At 34.3% G+C, this 21,320-nt stretch overlaps 1 protein-coding gene across 1 annotated transcript; it reads right to left on the bottom strand.

Annotated features, from left to right (window-relative positions):
* Positions 1-3,990: 3,990 nt before the first annotated feature.
* On the bottom strand, positions 3,991-11,607 carry LOC104753524 (calcium-transporting ATPase 8, plasma membrane-type-like). Its single transcript, XM_019235781.2, has 34 exons — positions 11,599-11,607; positions 11,290-11,376; positions 11,131-11,179; positions 10,879-10,973; positions 10,643-10,774; positions 10,462-10,551; positions 10,167-10,236; positions 9,988-10,058; positions 9,819-9,902; positions 9,649-9,726; positions 9,496-9,570; positions 8,938-9,021; positions 8,778-8,860; positions 8,562-8,670; positions 8,407-8,462; positions 8,265-8,307; positions 8,100-8,183; positions 7,863-8,000; positions 7,700-7,765; positions 7,518-7,613; positions 7,203-7,319; positions 6,963-7,115; positions 6,768-6,827; positions 6,415-6,570; positions 6,087-6,203; positions 5,905-6,003; positions 5,612-5,749; positions 5,403-5,506; positions 5,172-5,217; positions 4,856-4,975; positions 4,667-4,768; positions 4,474-4,565; positions 4,301-4,382; positions 3,991-4,197 (listed from the first exon to the last, which is right to left on the bottom strand). Exons 1-33 carry the CDS (start codon positions 11,605-11,607, stop codon positions 4,331-4,333), a joined length of 2,955 nt encoding a protein of 984 aa, XP_019091326.2. The 3' UTR covers positions 3,991-4,197; positions 4,301-4,330.
* Between the last annotated feature and the right edge of the window lie 9,713 nt (positions 11,608-21,320).

Consider the following 21,320-nt stretch of genomic DNA (forward strand, 5'->3'; position numbering starts at 1 on the left):
CAAAATTTATTATAAATTTATAAGTAATTCACGCATACGTGTCAGTTGTCACTTGTCATCACCACACAAAAGCTTCTGATTTAATTAATTTCTCTTTTTTTTCCCAAACAAAATTGAAGGGGTGTGATGTGGAAAACAGTAAAATAGTAATAGAAGAATCAAAGAGAGAGGAAACAAAGAAAGAAAAAAGGAGATAAATTAAGTCTAATATGAGAGCAAGTTAGAGGAGCAGGATTCATTCTATCTACCAGAACTTCCACTTGGTTATGCACTTCAATAAGAATCCTGTCGGTGCGGACCAGAAGAAACCTTCCCTGAACATTTTGGATGCTTTGGAAAAATCGTAATAATCTGGTGTTTGAAGGTAATGTCTACCTAATATCAGATTTGCTTAACACTACAAAAAAAAAAAAAAACCTGTATTTTGGAAAATATTTTTTGTGACTCTTATTTTGGTCACAAAAAAAGTGCAACCATTTTGTGACCAATTTGTGACTAATAAACTACTACATGATATATATAGACTAAAAAGTCGCATATTCGTGACGAAATTATATAGTTGGAAAATGGTCTCATATACTATATAATTTATCTTTTTGTTTTCTTTCAGCTGAAAGAAGAAATCAGAGTGATTGCAAAGGTAATCAACACAAATCATAGCCGTATGAGCTAACACAAACCTCCGCCATCATATTCTCAGCTTACGATCTCACCGTTACCAACGAGGGTAAGTAACCTCAAACTTATTAATCGGTTCTCATATGCTTAATAACGAGACTATATATCAAAATTGTTATTGAGATCGTTAGTGCCTTACCAAATAGTAGTTGTTTTAACCAATTTATTGTAGCACTTACTTAGCTAGATCTGTTTCATTCATATCATTTTATTTTGTTCATTTACTAGTTAACGATGAGGTCAATTGAGTCTCTAGTGGTATTAGAGAGTGAATATATATTCGTTTATGCTTTATTGCTTTACAATCGTTGCATATACGTTTGATTCTTTGAATGATTATGACTTCATGGATCCGTTCATTATGTAAATATTAATTGTGATGTTGCTTTATTATTGAATTCATTGCCGTCTTTATTTTAAAACGCTTTATTTATTTTGTTGGTATGGTATATTAGATTCTTCACGCTGTTTTGAACTATAAATTGTAGTTAATTGTTTTACCTATAATTATATAATTTATATTATATCGGTTTATAGCTTTAGTATAATAGTTTGAATAATTCATATAGTTATAGTTATATTTAACCATCGAGCATTGCTAAAATTATTTTGTTTATTGTTAACTATTACTAGTAAATATTTATTTTGTGTCATGATTGGCTTTAAAATAACTAAATAATTAAACTGCTATCGATCATGATTTCATAATAGTTAGTCACATGCTTTCGATGACGATGAACAAATGGTATTTGCTTACACAAGATTTTGAATTTTTTTAACATCTAACAAACTTTATTACTATGAACCAGAAGTATACATGATTATCAATGAGATTACAACTACAACCAATAGTTTGTGTAACGAAGAAGCAAAAGTGCAACCATTTTGTCAATCTGGCGTGACTATTATGTTTGAGAATTTTTTTTTTTTATTGATGAAATACCGGTAATGCATTCAAAATTCATAGCGCATAACTTTCGGATTGATTGAAACTCTAATAAAGTAAGAGATGTCATTGATTTTGGTTGCACTTAATACCCATTTCTGTTGTCCTACTATTAGCTTTCCACTCCGTTTCAATATATTGTTTTCATGGTGGTTTCATCGCTTACATATCAAATTCGAGTTGATTTGTATTAATCTTCGAAACGTCCACAATAGATCATACTGACGACATTTGGTAACAATTGCACAACTAACATTTGATGTTAGTATGACCAAACACACGGCCAATAAGATCGAAAAACTCTCTGACGAAAACACTGGATATGGAGAAACAAAAGTTGATTTAGAACCACCGATGATTAGATCTACTATCCGAGAACAAGGGCCAACAAAGAGGTTGTGTAATAACGGAAGAAACCATATGGAATCCACCAGAAAACAGTTTTCGATCAACCCTAGACTTTTGGATCAGTATATAGAATGAAAAGACGAAAAACAATAACTGAGAAATGAAAGCGAGGAAAAACCAACCAACTTCGGATAATCAAGTGCTGGACGGAGTTGCAATAGATATGAAGCAACAAAAGAAGAATATCTTTTTATATGCAGGACAACATTATTAGCGTAAAAAATATAAGAGAAATTCCTTTAAATACCATTAAAAATGTCTTTTCCAAAAATACCACATTTTAGATTTTTTTTTTTCCAAAAATACCACAAAAGTCTTTTTTCCAACATTACCACAAACACAAAAAAATTAAATTTTAAAGATGTAAAATTATTATTTTTATGTTTGGGTTGACAAATTTAGTTTTAAAGTATAGTTATTAGGGGTAGAGTTTAGTATTTATAATTTAGAGATTAGTTTTTAGTATTAAAACTTTAGTTCAATTATATGGTATTTTTAGAAAAAATACATTTTAGTGATATTTTTGGAAAAAATAACTAAATTGTAGTATTTTTGGAATAAAAACCTATTTTAGTGGTATTTATGATAATTGTCTAAAATATAATATCTTTTCTCTAGCATTTTTGCATCGGTAACATGTTTTCCACACAACTTCAGCTTGGAAGTGGTCTTAAACATCGCTAAGTTGTATTCAGCTACAAACTTAAAATCTTGTAGTTTCAAATGCAATCACTCATAACGGACTTTGGGTAACACCATAATTCTTTGGTGATCAACTGATCATAAATGTCATTTAGATCTTTCGAAAGAATTTTTGGAACTTTCACTGTCAAATATTCATTTTTCAAGTTCTCATGAAGGTGACGACGAAAGAATATTATAGCCTTAGCTTTGATTTTGATGCATGCATGCTTAACTTCCCTTTTTTATTGCATCATCTAGTTTTTCAGAAACTATATATAGTGCATCCAGCACACCAAGACATTTCTGGATATGGCAAGGACCCCGAATTCCAAATTTGTAGTTGTAAGATTCGACATTTTTTTTTTTTTTTTTTTTTACAACATTCGACATTTTTTTTTTTTGAAATTATAGAAATGTGATTATATGATCATTGGTTTTTCGAGTAATTTTGATTAATAGTATATTAATATACTACATTTGCTTAAATAAATGCAATATCGATAGTGAACAAAATAATTTATTACTAGAGGAGAAGGTTATAAAGATAACACAATTCTCCTAAAATAAACATCCGTTAATTTGAAATACTAGTATCATATGTGATTGATTATTGTTGTGGTTTTCATGGATAAAGAAAAGTCTCCATTAGTGGTTTACATAATTTATTATATACGTATATATAGATTGTAGTAGTAAGTAACACAAATAGAAAAGAATCATAAAGACGTCTAATATATGCTTATACTGTGTAACTTTATTAACTTCTTCGTTGTACCACACACAGCATCATTGGAACTAAAATAAACAACCGAAGACCTTTATAAGATTTACCATTGAGATCACGCCGCGTCAAGTGAAGATGGTAAAATTGAAAAAAAAAAAAAGAACATAAGCCGTTGGATCTATAGGCAGAACCTCAAACCGGTGCGGGGGTGCACTGTAAAACCACATGTGGCTACTGGCTATGGTATGAAAGTTTGTAGTAGTAATTGATATTATTAGTTTTTGTGTGTACGAATATACTAGTATCCCACTGGCTGTCTAACCGTTTAAAATTGTCGTGGTGGTCGTAATTCGATGAACCTAAGGCAGTAAACCTAGGAGGAAAGGTAGATTTTGGTATAGGAACCAACTGAAAATTTCAAAGAAATTTGATAGATAAAAGAAGATATAATCGGGTAGATTCGACAAAAAAAAAATTATTGCGAGGAATCAGCTATATCAGAAGATTTAGAAACATCCAAGAACTCATGAAACGAAAATGAAGAGACGAATTGATTGAACAAAACTTATATAAATATATGACTCTCACTCATTTCGCTCTACATATGTTGAAGAGGAAATGAATTTGACTGAACTAGCTGTACTATAATATATACACAGCACAATAATCCGGCATTATATAGTCTCTCACGCAGACCCACGCAGAGAACAAAAACCTCCTAAGCGACCATAGCTAGAAGGATGCTTCAGAAGTTGACCTGAAATGAGAATTTGTAAGTTCAGAGTAACTCTACTTGTCAAATCTAAAATAAGATATTCATGTGTGATTCATTAGAAGATTAGAGAGTAAAAGGTTCTTACGGTAGTTGTGCCTATATGGTAAGATAAATCTCAGTTACGGTAGTATTGGTTTTCTGGGTAAGGGAAGCGAGTGGCCACTTGGCTGTACAAAAAGTTTAAATATACGTATAGATATTGAGAAAAATGTGAAGAGTAAAACTTATAAACTAGTTGAGGATCTTTATGAGCAGAACCTGAGCAATCCCAAAAGACTTGTCGTCACCAATTTTTTCATGTCAAGCTTGACTGAAGAAACGAACATGCCTGCGAACTCCATTACGATTATCTGACACAGAAGGAACAAAAAAGAAAGTAATTATGTTTTCGGGTTAGATATGAACAGAAAAAGAAGATAAATGTTGTAATCACCTTGTGCAGAGGACTTACCTGAAATATAATAGTTGAGGTTATTGTAACGAGAAACATGTTCTCTCTGAAGATTTCTTTAAAGGTTTGGTCTATGCTTTGGATTTCAAACTCATTAAACATCTGCGTTATTTTAAAAAGACAGAGAGAGATGATCAACATATTAGCAAATGAACCCTGATAACAAGAGTGGGAGAAATTGGACATTACCAGGCAGAAGACAAAGGAATTGAATATAAATGTGTTCATCACTTTTTCAGCATTGCTGCTAGGACCATGCTTTAGCTTCTCAGAGTTTATGAGTACCAGCGACACCACTAGGTAAAATACCTGGAAGAAGGTAAGTCATGACAGAAGCACTATTTAGAGGTCTCCAAGTCAGTGTTTGTGTCTCTAATCTATATAGTTAATTAGTAAAGAAGACCAAGGAATTGCATTTTCTCCCTGAAAACTATGAAGGAGTACAAATTTTTTTATCGGACATTAACGTCCACACATGATAAATCAAGGATTTTACCCGACATACCTGTATTATCAACTTGGACCACATCGTCTTGGTAATAAGAGGGTCTCTGAAAAAAAAAGACAGAAAAAGGTATACATATGTATGATCAGTTTGCTTATATTCACGTAGAACAGAACCAGAACTGAAAAATCAACTGTTTCTTCCAAATTTTTGGCACCAATACAGTAAGTCTCTTTCTAAGACAACTATATACTGACTTAATCAAATCAAATCCTATTCAGATTTTTGTACCTTATACCAACCGGTGGCTTTCCCATTAGGAGGCGATCAGCTCTTGGTCGGTATGCCAATGCAAATGCTCCTAAGATGTCGATACTAAGATTAAGCAACAGAAGCTGCATCAGGGAAACGCAAAAACTGGGTTAGGGAAAAAGGTTTCAAATCGTGGTAAAGCTGGATTACAAGATGATGAAGTTACAAAGGGATAACATTTTTTTAACCTGCACGGCGTTAAGTGGAAATGCATCATAAACCACAACCTCAACCACACAGAGAGTTAATGCTGATACACTGACAGTGAGCCGGAACAGGATAGATCTCTGGATATTGGTGTATAGAGATCGAGACCATATGATACACTGCATTATCCAAACAAGCCTCTAATATCTTATCAGAAAGATTTAAACAAAATTTCACTGCCAAAAGGTCAAAGCTTGCTCATCATTATTGTATGCATTCTATAAGCCGCTACTGCCCAAGTTTATCATTTCAACCAAGCATATAATAAACCAACCTTGACAATCGTAGCAAAATTATCATCCTGTATAATGATATCGGAATTCTCTTTTGCTGCTGTGGTTCCTCCAGTTCCCATAGCAAGGCTAACATCCGCCTGTTCAAGGAAAAGTGATGATGGACATGTCTTTCTGTTTAGAATTCATGTTCTCTTTGAGTTTAAATATGATAATTACTGACCGCGAGTAGTGTCTTTGAATCATGTATTCCCATCCCTGTGGCTGCAACTACATGCCCTATTCTCGTCAGTGCTTCGACAAGCAGAAGGTTGTCGCTGGGAGAAGATTCAGCAAGAACCTACACATAGAGTAGTGTGTTAATTTCTAACTCAATCCAGTTCTTGAACCAGTCGGCTAATATAGACCTATTAAAAAATATGTCACTCAGCAAGGTGTGACAGTGTGACGATTGATACTATCTTATCTCATGATTCCAGTCATCGATGTTTCATGATGTGCACAGATAAATATATACGTTAAACAATAAATATAGAAGAATGGATTCAAACCAAGATCTCTCCGGCGATCTGCTCTCTCTCTGAATCGGAAAGATCACGAAATTGAGCTCCTGTCCTTATATTACGGCCAGATGCATCCCTCAATATCCCACATTCCATTGCTTTCGCTTGTGCAGTCCAAACGTCTTCGTCTGTCACCATGCAAACCTGAAATCAACAGCTTCCACTTAGAAAGTAGACCAATAAAAGGGGGGTTACCCCAAGAAAAAAATATCAAAGGTGTCACTGCATACGATATAAGGTTTAAATATTTACTACGCCAGGCCCAAACTCAGTGAGAGAAAGCAAACAATTCGAGTAGGAAATCATTCTCTACTACTCAGAGTTTAGAAATTTCATGGCACCTGAACACCTCCGGAATTGCACAGTTGAATCGCATCCCTTGTGTCTGGCCGGCAAGGATCCTGCATGTTATTCAAAACGTTGGATAAATAATGTTAGTAGTGAAAAGACTTCACAGGCTTTGAAGAAAATGGAATCAGGTACCAATTCTCATTGATACTAATTATAATATTTAGAATGAGCGCTGGTAATGTTACCTTGATACCAATAATAGCCAACAAAACAAGGTCTTGAGGTATTATAGAAAGTTTCTCATTGGTTGGAAGACTTCCCAGGTGATAAGGTTGATAAGCAAGTGCAGCACAACGCAGTCCTTCCTTACACATGTTTTCAATTGTTCCTTCAAAGAACTTAAGAGAGAATGGACTCTTACATAAAACTCCAAACAAGAAATAATAGTTCATTTTTATATTAGTCATCTAGGTTCATATACAAACCTTTCGTTGCTGTTCATCAATAGTTCTGGGGTTGTTGGCCCCATCCATATACCATTCGCATTTACTCAAAATAACTTTTGCAAATCCTGTCCAATGAACGTGGGCTCGTGTACCAAGCTAGAAATGAATAATAAGAAGTAAAACAACTATATAAGGATCAAATTTAGCATAAAATATGCAGGCAGATTTACAGTCAAACAATTCCAGATTCTAACAAAGCTGCAACAAAGTACCTGGGTCAAGTTAAAACCAGTATATATATGTATGTGTATGTGTGTGTGCGCTCGCACAACAACATAGACAAGGTTATGTTACCTGTAGTGCCACACCTCCATATTTCTTCTTTGGATTGAATGGTATAATATGATGGACTAATGATGCTGACCTAGCATCATCAAATTTCATTCCCAACTACAAAATACAAGTAACTAACAGTCAGTAGTAATAAACATAATAGCTATAGCAAGTACTAATGTCAGATTAGAAAGAAACAAAACCTTATTCCCCAAGCGAAGAATGGCCTGTTCTGTCGGTGATCCATAAACCTCTGGTACAGTGGCTCCCTATAGTTAAGTATGAACTTACTAAGAATAATTCATATTACACGAATCTAATCAAATAGTTTATGTCCAAATCAACGCTGTAATCCAGGACACTTACCGTTTCAGAAACAACACTGCCATTTGTGTTTTGGGCAATGCCTTCAATGATTAGTTCTTTAAGAAACGTGGGCAACTGTGAAACATTATCCATATCTTGTATTCTTCTTCCTCCAGCCCAGACATCGACCACCGACATCTGCTTAGCAGAAAATAAATGCTTAAATAGGTACTCACTACTCAGGAAGAATAAGATGAAGCAGGAAAGAGCTGATTGCATATAAAAGAGAACACTTGCCTGATTCAAAGTTAAAATTCCAGTTTTATGACATACTATAGTTGTAACAGATCCCATTCTTTCACATGCAGAGAGTGTTTGCACCTGAAAAACATTTACGGTAGTAAAGCGCACACGTTGATGCTCTAACGACAATAAGAAAAATGGGATATAAAATTAGAGTACCAAAACTTTGTCTCTCATCATTTTTCTCATTGTCTTTGCAAGGCTGATGGAAAGAGGAAAACGATAAGATGAGAAACATGAAGAAAGTAACGGTCGAGAGAAACAATATAAACTGAAACAAAAATACTAGAAGCAGGCATACTTCAAGCGAACAGCTATAGAAAGTCCAACAGGCACTGCCACTATTATTGTTGCAATCTGAAAAAAAATCATGTTTTGGCAACCGCCAACGAAATTCCAATAAAAGACCATATGTCATTACTGTAGCCACAAAGGTAAATTTCAGCATTCCCGTACCATAAAACTCAGGGATTTGATCACAAATTCTGTTGCTTCATGGGCAGAGGTATGTCCGTGAATAAACATTGGAGTTCCATCTGACTTTTTGGTCTGACCACTAAAGTATCTGAAATTAAATCGCAAGCTTGTTAGGTCCTTATTGAGCTGGAGATATTAGCTATGAATGCAGAACATATGTGCAATGGGTACATTGTAAAGTAAAGAAAGACTTACAGGCCCAACTGAACAATAACGGCAACTGAAGCAAACAAAAAGACTAAGCAGTTGGCAGAAATCGCAAGCCATTTCAAGTATCCCTAGTAAAACAAATCACAGATGATAAACGCGCAAACTGTTATAGGTAGCAAGAAATTAGTAATCAATAAAAACAGACCTGAAAGGGCTTTTGGTCTTCAGTCTCATGTCGAATCTCCTCCATCTTCAACCACCATCCAGTGTTCTTTCCAACAGTTGTAACCTTAATACACGGGAAAGAATAAAGTGAATCAGAAGATCAAGAACCATATACAGAGAAAGCAAGAATAGAAACCAATCTTGTAACTGAGAAAGAAAAAAAAAATCACACAGAGTATAACTATGTTGTTGCCCTAATTCCAGGTTTCAGAATTTGCGTTTCTGCACTTCCCACAAAAAAACAATTGTAGATTACTTCTTTTCTCTCAACTTCACTTTATTCAAGATCAATCAATCTATTGCTGGCACTAGAAGAAGAGACAGCATTGAGGCAAAGAAAGAGAAGCTGTATGCAGAAACACGGAATAGGTTCCAATGAATTATTTTGTTGTGAAGAAACAGTTATAGTTATAGTGTTTATCAACGTGACTTATCCCTTTCAACATAGGCCTCATCTTTAATAAAAGTAGCTATACATCTATGAGAAGGATGTGTCAAGCTTAAAAAAAAAATTAAGATACGTGGCTCGAGAGCTTACCAGCATTGTACCTATGCCTTCTATAAGTTTTGAGCCAGATAACAGGAACGGATTACTTTGAAGATCTTTTTGAACCTGCTAATTGAAAAGAGAGATTAGAGATACAGGGGAGGTAATGATACAGCTCATCAACAAGGGTACAGTACAGCATACAATTTCGTCTGAGCCAGTAATTTCTTGCTCGTCAACTTTCAACGAGTTGGCAACAAACAGGACACCATCTGCAGGTACCTGCACCATAAATCAAAAATCACACCACACAAATTGTGAAGCTCAAGACAGACAAGCCAAAGAAATATTTCTGTTAAAAGTGTGATGCTTACCTGAAAACCATTCTTGAGGGGTACAATATCGCCGACAACAATATCATAGATAGAAACCATGAATCTTCTGCCACCTCTAATAACCTGCAATCAAAAACGTTCAGCAGACATTGTGGGAAAGTGCAACACCATACACAAGGGACGAAGAAAACCGTCAGCAGGAACACACCTCTAGATACACGTTTCTCTTCTCCTCAGTCAACTTTTCATACCAACAAGAATGCTTGTACTCGGCGGTAGCTGCAAAATATTAGACAAACAAAATCAATCTGATTGTTTCTAACTTTCCATATTCTCTCTTGTAACTCAACAGCAACTCATGAACATGAAAGATTGTAGTTACGATACCTCTCACAATGATGTCAAGAACAGTGGTCAAAATGATGCAGGCTTCTACATACAATCCATCGAGGACACCCTGCAAGTGTCATGAACATGAGATATAGAAAATAAACTCAGACAGATAACTGAAAAGAGCTCAAATCTAAAAGAATCCCCCTTGACAAAAAGCAACACCTAAACACCAAAGCAACAGTATTATAACCAACGAGATAATCAGAGTAAACAGAAAATGTTAATGTCAAAACATAATTACCAAAGAAGATCATCTTGTACAGATTATAAAATAAAATAAAAAACTCACCATTGTGAAAATCCGCAGCAGCAAAAAACATAGAGCAGCAAGCATGATAAGCAGCAAATGAGGAGACTGGCTAGCTCTCCAGAGAAAGCACTACAACCAAAACAATGTAACCAAAATTGAAAAGCTTTGCCAAATAGAGAAAAAAAATCCAAACTTTCTTGTCTACATGAACTGTGCATACCCAGAAACTCTTTCCCTTTCTGCAAGGGTATGTGTTCGACCCAAATGTGTTCCTGCGATGCTGTATCTCCTCATAGTGCCGATCTATGCCCAGTTTCAAGTCAGTCCTCAGTAGATTTGATAACCCATGAACCTGTGAATCATTATCATCAAATGGGTATAAATCAGAATAAAACCTAAGACCAAAGAATCAACGAAAGAGATGATTAGATTAATCACACAAGTGTGTGTGCTTACCCCATGATATCGATTCAAAGTTTCGAGGCTACGATCTTTGAATAGCTGAATGAGTTCTTCCAATCCAATCCCAAACCCGCCAGAAGTTGAAGGTTCTGTGTGCCAAAACCCAAACGATTTTTTTTTTTTCGGTTTAATTCGGTTTGAGTTTCGGGTTCAATAAAACTAAGGTTCTATACTCCGGTTAGGCGCTGAAAAGAAGAAATAATATTATATGATTAATTACGAAATTTGGGAGTACGAAAAAAATACCGTTGTTTGCTGATTGTTGCTCTGCGTCTTGATGATCACGTACAACATGCTTATTACACAGTAGAAAACATTCAAGATTAGAGATAGATAATAAGTAAAACCAGATCTTAAAAATCTACTACTCCTACTAACAGGACTGAGATCATTTATTACGCTTACTGATTGGTCAGGTGTTGGTGTTGTGTTCCTCGTCAACTTCTCGATTACCACTTTATAAAACGCGTGATATAATCCCTTCAACGTACCCTGTAAGATTTTTTTTTTAAAACAAATTGGGTATCACCATATAAAAACAAATTATTTAAGGGTCCACTAAAAAAATAAGTGTTAAGATAAAAAGGTCTAAAAAAAAAAATGAGCTTAATTAAGGAAACTCTAAACCAAGATTTGTTTTTATCTACAACAAACCTTTTTTTTCTTTTTGATAGTGATCTAGTTTTATTTTTTACTTTATTTGATATATCTAACTTTTGTCATATTTATTAGCCTTCGTTGATAAAGTTTTCATATGTTACTCTTAGAGTCTTAGTTAATTAATACATAAATAGTTTGTGTATTGTGGCTTAGTATACTGTTGTTATATTGTAGAAAAACATTATATTTGATATATCTAATTTTTGTCATATTTATTAGCTTTCGTAGATAAAGTTTTCATATGTTACTCTTAGTTAATAAATAGTACTAAATAGTTTGTGTATTGTGGCTTAGTATAGTGTTGTTATATTGGAATTTGTTTTTCTTAATAAAAAGCCCATTTTTAAGTGTTTTGCCTAAGGTTGTCAAAATTGTTAAGACGGGGCTATGATAGGCCTCGGTAGAAAAATCGAACTAGTACACGAAAACGCTAATGAATCAAATAAGAACCAAAACGAGATAAACGGATTCGTATTCATCAACGTGCAAGTCAAGAGTATACTCTCACCCTCCTTGACGAGTTCGGGAGATGACGATCGGTAGTGTAAGAAAATAATTATTTCTTACCCATGTATGTGGTCTTATAGTTAGTAAGTTATTTAATTGGGTTTGTTATATTTTAATCATTTGGGAACCAAAAGGACATGTGTTAAGCTACATGTAAAGCTTATGCTTATAAGGACAAGTATTAAGCTACATGTCATGCTAAAGCTTATAAGAGGACAAGTGTGAAGTTGCATGTTGTGTTTGAAGCAATACTAGACACTTGTTATCACACATGTCACCATTGTCTTCATCTCTACTATGATGGATGGTTGAGATTAAATCATGAGACAAAACCCTAATGAGGAGTAAGGTCCTCTTCCCACCTATAAATAGATGGTTTGCTCCATCACAAATCATCATAAGAACAAAACAACACATAAAGAAAAGAGTTTATAGGAAAGGGGAGAGAAACCTTATCTTCCACCTAAAGATCATCTAAGAGTTTATTTTCAAGCCTTCAAGCCATTGAAGAAGAAGAAACTATTCAAGGAAGCATCATTTCTACAATGAGTGGAGGTATTACTTTAACCCTCTTTATGATTCTATTATGTGATTAATATAGATGTTTAAGATTTTGGGGTTCATGTTAAAAGTATCTTTAACATGTGGTATCAGAGCTTATGGTTATGAACATCTAATTAATCCATTAAGAATAATAGATTTATGGTTTAATGAACTGAAAATTAAGGCTTTAAGTTATGATGTTTGTACACTTGAATTTTGTATGATTTAAGTTTCAAGTTACAATATATGTTTAAATTAATATATATATATATATATATAAGTATAAAAGATTGGTTTATCTTAATGTGCATAATTAAGAAATTGATATAACCATAATGGTTTTTATCATATAATGATATGCACATAGAAAACCAAAATATTTAAATTTTGATATGTTTATGTATTAATTAGCTATCCACAGGTAGGCTATTGACATAAAACATGATCAATAATTTATTAGAATGTTTGTACATGAGTTAATTAAGTATATCCACAGATAGCTTAATTAATCTGATACATCATTAAAGAAAAATTTTCTGAAAGCTATGACATTAGGATATATTATAATGACTACCCACAGGAGCATTATAATTTGAAGTCATATGCATTCAATAATTTTTGTTAATGTGTTGTTTAAATTTTGAACCTCAATTAAAGCTTATTATATCTCTAAATCGCAGCATCATTTCCTGCTAATTTGCCATCTATGGTCTCTACTGTTCCGATCCTCACTGGAACTAACTTCTCATAATGGAAAGAGAAAGTTGAGTTCACATTAGGAGTACTAGATATGGATTTGGCACTTCGTGAAGAAGAGCCAGATCCCTTAACTATAATTAGTACTGAGGAAGAAAAGGCTCTCCATAAAGCTTGGGAGAAAGCGAACAGATTAAGCATGATGTTTTTAAAAATGACCATAGCTAGCAATATCAAAACTTCCCTTCCAGATGCAGAAAAAAGCTATAGATTATCTAGCAGCTATAGAAGAACGGTTTAAGACTGCAGACAAATCCCTTGCAGGGAAACTTATGGCAGATCTTACAACCATTAAGTATGATGGGACAAGGTCTATGCATGAACATTGCATTGAAATGACCAACCTTGCGGCTAAATTAAAGAATTTAGGAATGAGTGTGGACAATTCATTTCTTGTCCAATTTATCCTAAATTCACTACCTCCTCAGTATGGACCCTTTCAGATCAATTATAATGCAATTGATGAAAGGTGGACATCTAATGAATTGGCTAATAAACTAGTCCAAGAGGAGGCTAGACTTGGTCGTGAAGGAATTAAAGTTTCCCATCATGTTCAAGGAGCTGGACCTAAAGTTGGGTTTAGGCATAAAAAGAGCCATCAAAGAGCACAACCCACAATGAACGATTCCGATCAAGTTAATCCGAAGAAAAAGGCAAAGAAAGATTATAGGTGCAACTTTTGTAAAAAGGTTGGACACTTTCAGAAAGATTGCCATAAACGAAGAGAATGGTTCGAAAAGAAAGGTAATCCTATGGGTTCCGTAAGCTTTTTCGAATCTAATCTTACTTATGTTTCTTCCAAAACTTGGTGGATTGATAGCGGTGCTAATGTACATGTAACGAATTTCGTACAGGGATTCCTTACGATCCAGACCATAAATTCAAGTGAAAACTACTTACTGATGGGAAATCGAGACAAGGCACCAGTTGAAGCTGTTGGCACCTATCGTCTCATTTTAGATGGTGGATTTTGTCTAGATTTATATCAGACTCTTTATGTTCCATCAATTTCCCGTAATTTAGTTTCTGTAAGCAAACTTGATTTGGCTGGTTTTAAATCTACTCAAGGAGATGGTTGTTTTAATATATTTCTGAACTCGAAACGAATTGGTTCTGGAATATTAGTTGATGGTCTTTATATGTTAAAACTGGCTGATCAACCTTATGAGACACATCTCTCCTTGTATTCTGAAAGTAGACTTAAAAATAAAACATGTACTGATGACTCATATTTCTTGTGGCATAAAAGATTAGGACATATTTCTTATGAAAGAATTAAAAGATTGGTAAAAGATGGGGTAATTCCGAATCTTGATTTTACCAATAAGAAAATGTGTATAGATTGCATTAAAGGTAAGCAAACTAAACACACTAAGAAAGGAGCCACAAGAAGTACACAGCTTCTTGAAATCATACATACAGATATTTGTGGACCATTTGACGTTCCAACTTTTGGAGGTGAAAAGTACTTCATCACTTTTATCGATGATTATTCACGTTATTGTTATCTCTATTTATTGCATGAAAAATCTCAATCTGTGGATGTTGTACAAGCATTCATTAATGAAGTTGAGAGGCAATTAAATAGAAAGGTGAAAATCATAAGGTCAGATAGAGGTGGTGAATTTTATGGCAGATATAATGAAACAGGACAACATCCTGGACCATTTGCCATACTCCTTCAGAAATTAGGAATTGTTGCGCAGTACACAATGCCTGGTTCGCCATGGCAGAATGGTGTAGCTGAAAGGCGTAATCGTACTTATATGGAAATGGTTAGATCCATGATGAGTCATGCTAACCTACCTATATCCTTGTGGATGGACGCATTACGTACTGCGGTCTATATTTTGAATAGGGTTCCTAGCAAAGCAGTTTCGAAGACCCCTTTTGAACTGTGGAAAGGCTGGAAACCTAGTCTGTCACACCTCCAAGTTTGGGGGTGTCCAGCTGAAGTAAGAATATACAATCCACATGAAAAGAAACTAGACTTCAGAACGATCAGTGGTTTCTTTATAGGTTACCCTGAGAAGTCTAAAGGATATAGATTTTATTGTCCATCTCATAGTACGAGAATAGTAGAAACCAATAATGCCAGATTTTTTGAGAATGGTGAGATTAGTGGGAGTGATAAAGTTCGTGATATAACCATTCAGGAAACTAGGGTTGCTATTCCTTTACCCTTAGTTCCGAATGTTGGGGTTCCTAGCATTGTTGAACCGTTAAACAATGAGGAAACCCCATTGAATGATCACACACTCCATGATGAAAATCTTGCCAATAATGATCATGAAGCACAAGAGGAACCAGCATTAAGAAGATCAACCCGTACAAGGAGATCTGCTATTTCCAATGACTTTGTGATTTATCAAATAGAATCTGGAGAAGAAAACATTAAAGATCCGGTTTCTTATTCACAAGCCATGAAGGATGTTAATTCTGATAAATGGATTGATGCCAGTAGAGATGAAATAGACTCGATGGTTAAGAATGAAGTTTGGGACATCGTTCCATTGCCTGATGGACACAAAGCAGTCGGGTGTAAGTGGATCTTTAAGACCAAACTCGACTGTAATGGCAATGTAGAACGATATAAAGCCAGACTTGTAGCCAAAGGGTTTAGTCAAAAGGAAGGCATCAATTATAGTGAGACTTTTTCACCTGTGTCTAGAAAAGACTCTCTCAGAATTATCATGGCGTTAGTAGCTCAGTATGATCTCGAGTTACATCAAATGGATGTGAAAACTGCCTTTCTTAATGGAGACTTGCAAGAAGAAGTCTATATGCGCCAACCTGAAGGCTTCATAATCGAAGGTCAGGAAGATATGGTTTGCAAATTGAAGAAATCAATATATGGACTGAAACAAGCTTCGAGGCAATGGTATCTAAAGTTTGATGAAACCATCACGAAATTCGGTTTCAAAGAAAACATTGTAGATCCATGTATATACCTCAAGATCAGTGGGAGTAAGTTCATATTTTTGGTTTTGTATGTTGATGACATCTTATTAGCCAGTAATGATCTTGGTCTACTACATGAGACTAAGAGTTATCTCTCTAAGAACTTTGATATGAAAGATATAGGTGAGGCATCCTATGTGATAGGAATTGAAATATTCCGTGATAGATCACTAGGATTTTTAGGATTGTCTCAGAAAGCATATATTGGTAAAGTTCTTGAGAGATTTGGCATGATGATGTGTTCTTCTAATAATGTTCCTATGCAAAAGGGTGACAAGCTTAATCTTAAGCAATGTCCGCAGAATGAATTGGAATATACTGAAATGCAAAAGTACCCTTATGCATCTCTTGTGGGAAGTTTAATGTACGCACAGGTCTGCACTCGACCTGATATTAGCCATGCAGTCTGAATGTTGGGTAGATTTCAGAGTAACCCAGGACTTGCTCATTGGAAAGCTGCGAAGAAAGTTTTGAGATACCTAAAGGGAACAAGAAACTACATGTTGACATATCGAAAATCAACACATCCACAGATGGTTGGATTTTCAGACTCAGATTTTGGTGGATGTGAAGATTCGAGGCATTGTACTCTCGGCTATGTGTATCTCCTTGGTGGAGGTGCCATTTCATGGAAAAGCCAAAAGTCAGAATTGATTTATACATCCACCATGGAGGCTGAGTATGTAGCATGTTATGAGGCTTCTATTCAAGGAACATGGTTGCGAAATTTTGTGTCAGAGTTTGGGGTTTTGAATTTTGTTGACAAACCTCTAACTCTTTACTGTGACAATCAAGCCGCAATCTTCTTCTCTAAGCATGATAGGATATCTAAAGGAGCCAAGCATATGGAACTCAAATATCTATCATTAAAGCAAGATGTTAAAAGAGAAAAGTTTGTCATTGAACACATAGGCACTGAGCTAATGGTCGCAGACATATTTACGAAAGCATTACCTCCAAAGACATTTATGAAGCATGCAGAAAGTATGGGTATGGAGGATAGCACTTAATTATGTTGTCTGATAATGTTTTAGCCTATGTTTGACATTTATAAGAGCTCTCTTATGACTTTTACATCTTCTATTCTGTTTCCAACGTGCGCACACATTATTGTTTATTGGAATTATTGATAACAGAATACGTCTTAAAAGACATCAAAGAGACCATTAAAGATAACTCCTACTTATGGAATAATGTTTATGGTCTAGCTATGAAAAGTAGTCAATGTAGTAGTACATGGAAGGAATCATGTTGCAAAATGATGTGTGACCGCCATGACTCTCATTGGTTACAAGATTAGTGAAGACACTTATGAAAGACCAAATAAAAATATATATATATATATATATATATATATATATATATATATATAACATATTATGCTGGCCTTATGATTCCCGAATAAAACCATTATACTAACGACCAAGTGGGAGAATGTAAGAAAATAATTATTTCTTACCCATGTATGTGGTCTTATAGTTAGTAGGTTATTTAATTGGGTTTGTTATATTTTAATCATTTGGGAACCAAAAGGACATGTGTTAAGCTACATGTAAAACTTATGCTTATAAGGACAAGTATTAAGCTACATGTCATGCTAAAGCTTATAAGAGGACAAGTGTGAAGTTGCATGTTGTGTTTGAAGCAATACTAGACACTTGTTATCACACATGTCACCATTGTCTTCATCTCTACTATGATGGATGGTTGAGATTAAATCATGAGACAAAACCCTAATAAGGAGTAAGGTCCTCTTCCCACCTATAAATAGATGGTTTGCTCCATCACAAATCATCATAAGAACAAAACAACACATAAAGAAAAGAGTTTATAGGAAAGGGGAGAGAAACCTTATCTTCCACCTAAAGATCATCTAAGAGTTTCTTTTCAAGCCTTCAAGCCATTGAAGAAGAAGAAACTATTCAAGGAAGCATCATTTCTACAATGAGTGGAGGTATTACTTTAACCCTCTTTATGATTCTATTATGTGATTAATATAGATGTTTAAGATTTTGGGGTTCATGTTAAAAGTATCTTTAACAGGTAGTAGTAACATGATGATGACCGGCCTCCAAATCGAGAGGAGCAATCTCAACTGCAGATTCAGAGCCGCTGCCTTTGTCATCCGTACCGGCTTCCAAATCACCGCCTGACACATCTTCAGCTTCAGGAACAGAGCCGTCGCCGCCACCAAAAACTTCCGGAAGGTTTGGAACTGCAACATCAACATCTGCGTGTACAGATGAGCGGCCGGCGCCGAGACCAACCTCTAGATCTCCCGGCTCTCCTCCTTCGGATGGCCTCTTCCAAAACATGAACAATGACCATTTAATCATTGAACGTACTCTGGTTCTTGTAAGGTTATTGTGTGCGGGACTGGACTGATGTACGGACAATGAGATGCCACTGGAAGAAAGAAAGAAAGAAAAAAGAATTCAGAGAAAACGAACGATGCTTTTTTTTTTTTTTGGATTAGTAAGATTCAAAAGGATGTTGGGAATTAATATGGAAGAAAGATAAGAGTATCTTTATAGGTAAAATTCAAATAACAAAAATTAGTTGAATTAAAAAATAAATGAATATTCATTTATGAATGCCCAAAGTTCAAGTCTTTTCAAGTTCTCATACCTCCAAAGTTGGTTTTGGATTCATTTCTAATTTTTCTGTCCAATTTTTTTTAATGATAACAAATTACATATATCTTTCAAACATATATTGTTTTAGCAATAAGGCGCTATCGACTATCGTTACTATATATTTGTGTTATGTATGATAACAACAAGAAAATAAAATTCTAGAACTAAAAAATGAGGTGAGTGTGACGAGTAAAAAAACTAATTGATTAAATCACACGAAATATTTAAACTGTATATTTGTAAAGGTTTGTAAAGTTGTTATCAATCAAACCCAAAAATTTATTCGGAGGTTGACATATATGGAAAAGAAAGAGAGAGAGAGGGTGACCTTAGGATATTTTTGTCCCTTTTGTCACATTTCGACATTTACGTTCTTCCATTGTGATAATTATATATAGTTCAAAATTAAAACAAATGTTAATGTACAATAGTAGTTTCGATAAACTGGATATTACTAGTATTTTTTTCTATTACAATTAGTGGATTTTTGGTAACTTTAATTAAACACATATAGACTAAACTGGTACATACATTTCGAAACAATATAATCTTATCAAAAACAAAATAAACATTTGAGTTCCAATGGTACTATTGAAAAGGTCTTTTTAAGAAAAGAAGAAAATCTAACTTTTGAGAGTGAAGGAACAAAGCATGTGGAGACCCAACCGTTTATATTATTACACAATCTATAATAAATAGTGTCAGAATCTGCAGATACTTGTGTTCGTGACTTCGTGCCGCCACCACTTGTCTTCCTATGAATTGACTTCCTTTTCTTCTCTCATCATTTTCTTGTTCTTTTTTTTTTCTTTTTCAAATGATACATTAATACATCCATAATCAATAAACATTAATTTTAGTGTTCACCAAAAAAACATTAATTTTAGTAATTCTATGCATCGTAAGTTTTATGACAACATTCTTTTATCTTTCAGTACTTCTGTGGGTTAGTTGTGTCACTGTCAAGTTGCCACCACCGGCCGCAAAAACGGAACTGATTTCTCTTTCCTATTGTTTATTTCTCTTTTTTTTGTATTATTATTATTTTTATTTTGTTGTCAATAAGAATTAGCTTAAAAATTATATTTTATCTTGAGATGAGAGTTATGAAGATTCAACCTTTTTACCTTTTAAACTCTAACGATGTGAATAGTTGCAGTATTTGAAACGAACAAATCCGTCTGCAGATTAAATCGTTCTTTATTTATTATTCATCAAGCGTATTCTATAATAGTATGGTTTAAAAAAACAGAGATGCGGATTAATTGCAGATCGCTTTTACATACAAATAAAATTGATTCGTAACAATTTATTGCTCGCCTTAAAGATATAATGATCCAAACTGAAGACGGATTTAGCCGTTCTAACTGCAGTTACTATTTCAGACCCTAAATTAAATATTCTTTAACTCATACAAACAAGGGTAATATTAGTAACTACCACTAGACTCAAAAAGAATTAAGAAAATATCACTGAGTCACAAAATTTTGGTAACTACCATTTTTCAGTGATGTGAAAAATCAAAATTGCCTTCAAACAAAAGACAAAAGATGTATCAACATTACGTGTGATATTAATAAATAACGTGTAATACAAAAAAGATGCATGTTATAAAAATAAAAGACGACGGAGATTCCAAGAAAATTTGAGATTTAATGAAATAAAAATGAAGATCTTTGACTGTTGAAGGGAGAACGCACACATAAATATATAGAGAGTTAGGATGACACTAATGTTAATAGCATAGGAGAAGTAAAGAAGGTGGAGAATCAAGAACAATTGGAAAATGAAGAAAGAGGAAGTGATGGTGGTGTTGGTCTTCATGACTCTAGTTCAAGGTTAATTAAAGCATTTGAATTAATGGTGAGAAAAAGAGAAGAAAAAAGGTAAGGAATGAAGATGAACAGAAATGGAAGTTGTTGTATCCTTAAACTCAAAAAGAAAAAAGGGTATATAGAGAAGATGAAGGCAATTATACTGTATAGTTTGGGTATTATTTGGTCAAATGCTAGTTCCTTAATTTCTTTATAAAATTATGATATCTACTACATATACCCTACAAACAATCACACAAAAAAGTGTTCATATGCTGAATTTGCGGATTGCATCAAGCTGTCAAATGATTATCCTGTTTTAGTAATTGAGATTGCAATAAAAAAAAAAAATCATTGTATTAAAAATCTTAACAATGCAACCGCTTCTACGTCCTTCTTTTTTGCTTTTGAAAAAAATCAGAAACTGAAACTTTTAAGGACATGTACAAAAAGGAATACAGAGAAAAGTCACTCACTCCTTTCTAGCCCTGGGCATTCGGATACCCATTCGGGTTCGGATCGGGTATTTTGGATTTTCGGGTATTTCGGTAAAGGGCTC

This window comes from Camelina sativa, chromosome 2 (genome assembly GCF_030686135.1).
Source record: "Camelina sativa cultivar CO46 ecotype springtype chromosome 2, ASM3068613v1".
Classification (NCBI taxonomy): Eukaryota; Viridiplantae; Streptophyta; class Magnoliopsida; order Brassicales; family Brassicaceae; genus Camelina; species Camelina sativa.

Bases quoted from the DNA above. Each gene is read 5' to 3' on its own strand.
- LOC104753524 (XM_019235781.2), bottom strand. The intron at 6,828-6,962 runs GTAACATTACCA...AATAACATGCAG, and splicing joins TGGCTATTATTGGTATCAAG to GATCCTTGCCGGCCAGACAC. The intron at 4,383-4,473 runs GTTCTGCTCATA...CTTTTTGTACAG, and splicing joins AGTCTTTTGGGATTGCTCAG to CCAAGTGGCCACTCGCTTCC.